Source organism: Sinocyclocheilus anshuiensis, unplaced genomic scaffold (assembly GCF_001515605.1).
Source record: "Sinocyclocheilus anshuiensis isolate Anshui unplaced genomic scaffold, SAMN03320099.WGS_v1.1 scaffold1781, whole genome shotgun sequence".
In the NCBI taxonomy this organism is placed as follows: Eukaryota; Metazoa; Chordata; class Actinopteri; order Cypriniformes; family Cyprinidae; genus Sinocyclocheilus; species Sinocyclocheilus anshuiensis.
Genome location: NW_015538017.1, coordinates 103,227 through 111,067, shown reverse-complemented (window position 1 = coordinate 111,067; position 7,841 = coordinate 103,227). Strand labels below are relative to the sequence as shown.

Here is a 7,841-nt window from a genome sequence, read left to right as displayed (position 1 = left end):
CATTTGAACAGTCAATAGCAAATACTTAAACAATTAAGAAAACATACTTACAGTAGCTGATAGAGAATAAGCGCCAGATTGTCATAGCAAAGTCGGAATTGACCCATTTTTTTTTAGAAATAGCCTTTGTGCACAGCCAGCCTTGTACTCTCCTAGGTTCACAAAACTGTCGTCCATAAAATGCGTTGCACAAATTCGAACATCTGGGTTGTGCTGTTCTGTTGTAAATAAATCTTAACCAATGATTCCTCATTGCATCTACTTTCGGAAGGCCAAATAAAGTGCTTTTGCTTTCGCACTGAAACACACACCGTCTCCCTGACATGGCTGCATCAACACTACTGCAGTTCCTGAAACCACGCCTTCTTTCTTTGCATGAACATTTGGGCGGCATTACGCAAATATTTCCACATAGTGACGTAGAGATGTGGGGGCGTGTTTGAACGAGGCATTTTAGCCCGGTCTGGATCAGCCTTCTCTTTTAGATAGAATAAATCCTTTTGTGGGAGACTTTGAGTTTTGTAACTCTGCAGATCTTATACATGCACAAATAGCTACATAACACATTAAAGAAAAGGAAAAATAGAAATCGCATTATATGACCCCTTTAAAATCACATACGAATCATATACTGCCATAATCATATGTTCATTAGCTTCAAATCAAACTCAAATCAAAGAAGGCAAGTGTGAATTCCAGCACAACACTTTGGTTTTAACAGTGAAGGAGTGTGAGGAAAGATGGAGTAAAAAGTAGTTAACGATTTAATATTTGACAACTGATTTATGATAGAATGTTAAACGACATAATGTTATAAAGAATGATATTAGTCAGAGTAATTTAACAATTTAAGCATTTAAAATAATTTAAGTCAATAAGTAAAAGAAAGAAAAATGTCTAAAATGTATTATAAGCAAATTAATTTGAACTATTTGCAAATAATATTTTTAAATATGCATATATTCACTCTTAATTTTATGCTTACTATGCCAAAAATGGCTGTTAATGACTCTTGTCTACAAATTACATCAGTAGTTTTTATCAAATTTTGTTGTTTGAAAATGTCATTTATGTCATATCTTTTTCTTATTCTTTTTAATACTTTTAAATGACTCAATTATTTAATTACCCTGACTAATATCATTCTATTTCATAATATTGTATGGTAACAAATGCTGCATACCTGTAGGTCGGAACCTAGTAGTGACGGCTCAGCTGTGACCTCATCTGGGGTCAAAAGTTAACCCGAGAGGATTGACAGGGAGGTCACGCTCTGCTGTCCACACATCTCTAACTTTGTGCACGAGCGTTTCACTTTCAAGCACAGACTTGGTTGAAGTCTTGGCTTTAAGCGTGTTTGATATCAGGCCATCAGCATGCTATAGAGAAAAATACCACACTTGGCTTAGTAGGAATAAGCAGGGGGTGGCAGTATAGTCCCTTTTTTCTTGTGTGGGTTATTCGTCGAATGTTGACGTGTGACTTCTAAATGGCTACATGGATGTGATCCATCCAACAAGTGATTTATCATGTAATCAGATTTTGGGTTTATGGTTATCATCTCACATCGGTTTAACAAACGCCTTCTTATCTGACAAATTCACAGCCCAGCGGCAACAACACGGCAAGTTTTATTGTTCCGAGATCCTTATTTATTCCTTATTCAATATGATCCCTGATAACACGAGATGCTTCAGTCAAAGAGAGCAGCTACCTGCAGAGAACGGCACATTCCTGAGAACTGATCGCAGGAACCGGCGGCTATGGGGGCATGTCTGACGGCTATGGCGTGAGACGCAGAGATAGCATCAAGACTTCACAGCTAACACTGAAGCTAAGAGGACATTCCCTGAAAGAAGCTTATCTCCTGACCTCACGATCATCAACTTCAGCGTGTCTGTTTAACTGAAATTAAAACGTTCACTCCTTGTCAGATAATCACTGTCCAAAAAAGTTTAGTTCAGAGAACGAGGGGATCTGCCCACAGGCTAAGGGAGAAGAACAACAAAACCCATTTTGTTAATTAAAATTTAAAAAAATAAAGCAAAAAAACAAATTTCTGAATGTAAGAAAGGACCATGTGCAAGTATCAGAAAAATGTAGTGTTTAAGGACAAGTATTATAACTACACCCTTTTTGGCCTGCATACATAAAACTGCTTTAAAGTCAACCTGAAATCAAAAAGGACTCTTTACTTTATCAATACACATTCCAACATTTTATCAGGATGCGTTTTTTTTTTTTGTTTGGTCCCATTTTACAGTGGGTACGGAAAGTATTCAGACCCCCTTAAATTTTTCACTCTTATTGAGGTGGGATATGGGTAAGGATAGGGACAGGTTTGTTGGTATGGGTAGGTTTAAGGGTGGGTTAAGGTGTCAGGGATGGGTCAACAGTGTAATTATAAATGTAATTGCAGAAATGAATTACAGATGTAATTACATGCAGGTATTTTTAATATATAAGTACAATGTAAAAACATGTATGTACACATTGCATTGTACCAAATGATTAATTTAAATGTAAATACATAGTAGTTAAGGCCACTTAATATAAAGTTTTGTCTTCGTAATCTTGCATCAAAATGTAATAACTTATTTCGCCTTTTCTTTTTCGGCTGAAGTCACATCCATCTAAGTGACCACTTTCCAATTCACGATTGATACAATCAAGTACCCTCATTATTTTGTTAAATATTCATTTTTCTCAAAAATACACCACATGACAGAGGTAAAATTGCAATAACCGGACCTCCTTCTCTTTGTTTATAGATGTGACGCAAAAAGGAAAGACACGGAATTGATATTTACCGCAAAATCTGACGCGTCATTATTATAAAGGTACCACTGGGGAAATTCAAGGAAAGATTGAACACTGATTTTTTTTTTTTTAAGCATTTCTTAATAATTGATTTTTGTTCATTTAAAAAAATGCAGCTTTAAAGTCAACAATGTAATGCCGAAACACTTCTGTAAAAATGTATTGCTGTGAATCAGGATATATAAAAATATAAACAGTAGAGAGGGATTTGATATATGGGGAATTGATCGGATGGTGGTGGTCTATAAATGACAGAGAAATATTAGACAGCTAAGATTGTTTTCAAAGGCAAAGCAAGTTTTTACATTTTGATGGTTGGAATAACATGCACCAATGAATTGTGCGCATGAAGACCAGGTACATGCGCTGAGAATGGAAATAAGTCTGTGTCAGTTTCATCATGACTGGGCTAATTTGATACTGCTCTCAGCTAACATTTTTTGAGTCATTTTGGATGAAAGCTGCTGCTAAATGACTAATTGTAAATGTGGTAACAAAAGTGCATTACTCTGAGTTCCATTTAACACATTTTACCACATTTTATCAATCCACAATTCTGCCAGTTTTGCCCCCAAAATCAGTGCAGATTTCATCTGTGCCTGGCCATTAGTCTCATTTGCTGCGTTTTCAACAGTTCTTATCAGTCTTCCTTCCTTAATTTCCATGTTAACACCCACATGCAGACTAGAAGTGATACAGCCCCCCTGTGTCTGTGATCCACGGGCGGTCTTTCAGAAGAGGTCATCCATGTTGTGCATAACCAGCAAACATTAGTTGTGGCCAACTAATTATGTGATAAAATGTGGGTTTAAGAACACACTGTAGTGCAACACACAGCTCAGCACAGATTTGGAGCTCAGCACACTGAAAGACGTTATTAAAAGCGGAAGAACGAAATGAAAGCACATTGTGAAATACAGGATTCATATAGTTATAAGAAGCCAGGATTGTCTAGACCTTGTTAAGCTCTTGAGAAACCCCCTAAAACTATGTGTGTGGGTCACTTTTACTACTTTACAGGCCTAAAGCGAAGCTTACCTGGGTGGCTGTTGACTTTGCTAAGTGGGCTCTATTTAAGACATGCGCTGTGGAAAATAATGAGTTTGAAATGTGTATATGTTTGTATGAGACAGTTACAGGAGGAAATGTGAGTGAACACAAAAGATCCATGTGGAAAAAGGCAATGATGGACCAAAGGAGAGAAAGCAGGAATGCTTTTTTCCCTATGGATTTTCCCTGGATTACTGGAAGATCCCCCCTTATCCAGAAAAAAGACAAATACACAATATTACCAGTGCAAACAAGAGATGGGAGTTTCCTCAACATTTTCTGTGCCAAGAAAAGCTTAGGGCATCCTCTACCCTACTATAAACAGAGCAAGACTGGTCAGGAAGAATTGGGAGACTTAGGAACATCAAGAACTCTAAATGTACCTGAATCTGTCAAAAACATCACTCAAACTTAAAACCGTCAAATTCAGAGTTCGGCTCCAGTGAATATCTGCATGTAGCATGATTCCATGTGTATGATGTGACGTTGTCAATTAGGATACAATTTAGTTTTTCTAGAAACATAAGGACCAGATCAATTTTAAAAATAGAAAACCTCCAATATATTACATGAGTCATATGCTTTATAATGCTTTCATTTTTGAATTCTTTCACTATGAAAAAGAGCACTGTGAAGATTCTGCCTAACATTGAGCTCCACAAAAGTAACAGTCATACAGGATTAACATTTGAGTCAATTGTGACAGAACTGACATTTTGTGTCACAATGACAATGCTTTTGTTAAATATTCAGGTAATAATTGTGTACAACATACCAGTGATGTTTCTCTTTAGGGCGGAAATCCTGACTACTTATGAAGCCACACCATAAAAAGGAAATTTGTACTACTGTTCCTACAGTCATAAGATGATTCACATAGGATACACTGACTATCCAAATGTCTGTGAGAAGAAGCCTGGCTATTTCTGGATGTGTCACAACACTGGTCAGTTTCTGTATGCCAATATGCTTCCTTTTTCTCCTACATTTGGAGCTGAGTCACAGGTGTTCTAGACGGATGACTGCAGTAAATGACCATGAAGAATCACCACTTGAATCACAGACAAATCACATAAAACAAGTTATATGACTTCCCTTACAAGAGTCTAGAACAAAACAAAACAAAAAAATAAATGGTTAAAACCACTTCAAGCCTGTCTCGGGTAACAAATTGGTGGTCAGTTGAAACGAAATTCTGCTTATTTCCAAAAATAACTGAAAATGTGGCCATCGTGTCAGTCAATGGCAAATATCCGTCAACTGATTGCAGAATACCACTACCAGATCAAGAAAGACCACATTTATTGTCTTATAAAAGAGACTGACAGAGACAAATGAGCATTGAAATGAACCCAGCCAACAACTAGAATGTCACAACTCACACAAAAGCATCCCTGGCAACTGACCCATAGCTGCAGTGAGCAGAGCCAGAAGAGTTTGTATTGTTATAATTAACTTAATTGGGCAACTCCTGGCCCTCGTAGAGGGAAGTTCACATAAACAAGTGAATTTTGGACACGAATGCTCCCTCCATTAATGAGCTCTGTGTTTACTTAAGCAAACCACACAGAATCCCTGAGCATGAACAGACCCGTGGTTTGACACTGTGCTCAAGGTCACTATGAGCTTGATAGATGTCAGTTAAAAAAGTGTTGAAGGGCGATATCCAACAAAACCTTACAAAAAAACTACTGAGGCAGCACCATCAGTCATCTGGTACAGATGAACATATCATGGTACTCCGAGGTAGGCTACTTTAATTACCACGATATATGAGCAAAATATGATTTATGATATTTTTTCGCAGTGAGCTCAAAGAGACATGACAGTGCTTGACAATACAATGTGCACTCCAACGAAAGTTCTTGGTTATAACACTAAAATTAAAATGCCTCAGTCCTACAAGCTACAGTAAACAATGTCACAGAAAAATCTAAATTAAATCAAACATTAGCACTCCAAGCTGCAGAATAAAAATACATAAAAATACATTTAAACTATTAGGATAAATATAGAAGAATGTATTCATATAAAATAATTTCATGTGCATGCAAAAGTTTTACAAAAGGCAAAGGCCACAACTTAAAAATGTGTGAATGGCATTGCATTAGATAACAAAATATAAAAGCAAGCATATTGTATTTAAAGAAAAGAAAAACGGCACAACAAAAATATGTTTGTTCAGCTTTAAATAGTCAAAGCAGATATCCTGCTCAAAATAAAAACTCAAAATGAGTATTTGTTCACTAAAGTCACACACTAAATGTAATCACACTAGATAACAAACTACCGTTTTCTGAGCCATTTTGAACAACTTTTAGACAACAGTTTTTTTAGTGGCTGTATGAAGTCAGTTCTCAAGTTCATACAGGTGTTAGATGTCTTAACAGAGCAAACACAGGTGTAGTTCTTCACATTAACTATGAACATAAAAGTGCCCAAATACTATATCTCCATTTATTAAACAATATACAATATCTACTTTGTATCATTTACTGTATATTTTTGTGAAATATTTGCTTGAAGAGTGCTTGTGCTATCGTTTTTATAAAAGGGTTTGCAGTGTGATACGTATGGATACTGAACTCATTGTGCAAAATCTTTAACAAAATGGATGCAAGAGCAAAAAAGGAAACGTTAATCTTACCTAAATTGACAAAACTCATGACCATGTCCGCGTTATGCAGGAACTCTGTGTCATGAAGTGAAGCTAAAGCGGGTCGTGTGGTGGTGAACAGTGATCTGTACTGATCCACGTCGCTTTTCTCTTTAGTGGACATGCTGTTGTACAGATCCAGCATGAAGAGGGGTGCTGAATTATATTTGCCGCTGTTCAGATGCGGTCTGGGTCTTTGGTTCAGTCCCAGTATGGACAGGATCTCTTTCTGCATCTCTCTCTTCTCCCGAGTCCGTAACCTCCGATGCATGAAGTTGGGCTGAAGCTCAGATCCGTCCAGTACAGAACTACTACCTGCCAAATAAACGCTCCACAAGAAGCCCAGCAGAGCAAACCAGACGCTTGTCATCTTTACATCCAGTCTGTGATGATGATGATGATGAGGGTGTATTCACTTCTAAATATAAAACCACTTGGAAGCCAGTGTTTTTCCCTCTACTCTTCTGCTTCACGCCATAGGATCTTACAACTAGGTTCTTCAGTGGTTCTTAGGTTCAGCGAAGAACCCTCTTCTTATTAAGGACAATTTTGACTGCATGGTTCCCTGAAAGGTTCATGATTACATTATAGAATCTTCAAATCTGTGCTGGTTTCTGGGTTCTTTAAAGCACTAGTGCATAGATGGTTTTCTGAAGAACTAGCCTACAGAATAAAAAAGTTACTGAAAAGGTTATTCTATGGCATCAGGTTGTAAAAACCCGTTGGGTTGTAACTGCCTCTGCAAAACACTGTTATCCTGTGCAAAACAAATGCAGTTGTCGTTCAGGTTGTTTTTCCAATTCGCAAAATCTCCATCAATTCTTCGGCGTGATGCTTCGTTCCAGGCAGAAGACAGATTGAAACTTCTCTGCGTGCCATCAAAAGTAACTGTTAAGTTTAGTGTAGGTATCACAACAATAAATAAAGAAAAACATATATATATCCGTCACTTTTCCAAACAATTATTTCCTTACGATCTATATATCTTCTCCGTTCAGTTCTTTGATTTGACATCAGTCTCTGATTCCTACAGAGTGTGTTTGTGAGTCTGTCTCAGAGGCTTTTAAATAACGGGGCTGAAGCAGGTATAGACGCGTCTCGAGCCCGCCCCAGTGTTCGCGTCCAGAGGTGGAGCTTTACAAGACAGTTTTAACATCCTCAAACCCGTCTTCACGTACACGTCTACGTGTCTTCTTCATAAATGTAGATGACAATTTCAGCTTTCATGTCAGGTGTCTACAGTTTGCGTACGAGCGACGCGACGCGGTCGTATTCAACTTAAAATAGCACGTCGATGATAATGTCATACAGTATA

The 7,841-nt window shown here is 37.5% G+C and overlaps 1 protein-coding gene across 3 annotated transcripts in view; it reads right to left on the bottom strand.

Moving 5' to 3' along the window:
• The window catches only part of LOC107678510 (bone morphogenetic protein 6-like), a 50,098-nt gene extending 42,548 nt beyond the window's left edge, over positions 1 to 7,550 (bottom strand). For all 3 annotated transcript variants that reach the window (XM_016473793.1, XM_016473798.1, XM_016473788.1), the window contains exon 1: positions 6,518 to 7,550. In XM_016473793.1, the coding sequence (XP_016329279.1) occupies positions 6,518 to 6,896 (379 nt within the window). In that variant the 5' untranslated portion in view covers positions 6,897 to 7,550. The remainder of the gene's footprint in view (positions 1 to 6,517) is intronic.
• Positions 7,551 to 7,841: the final 291 nt, after the last annotated feature.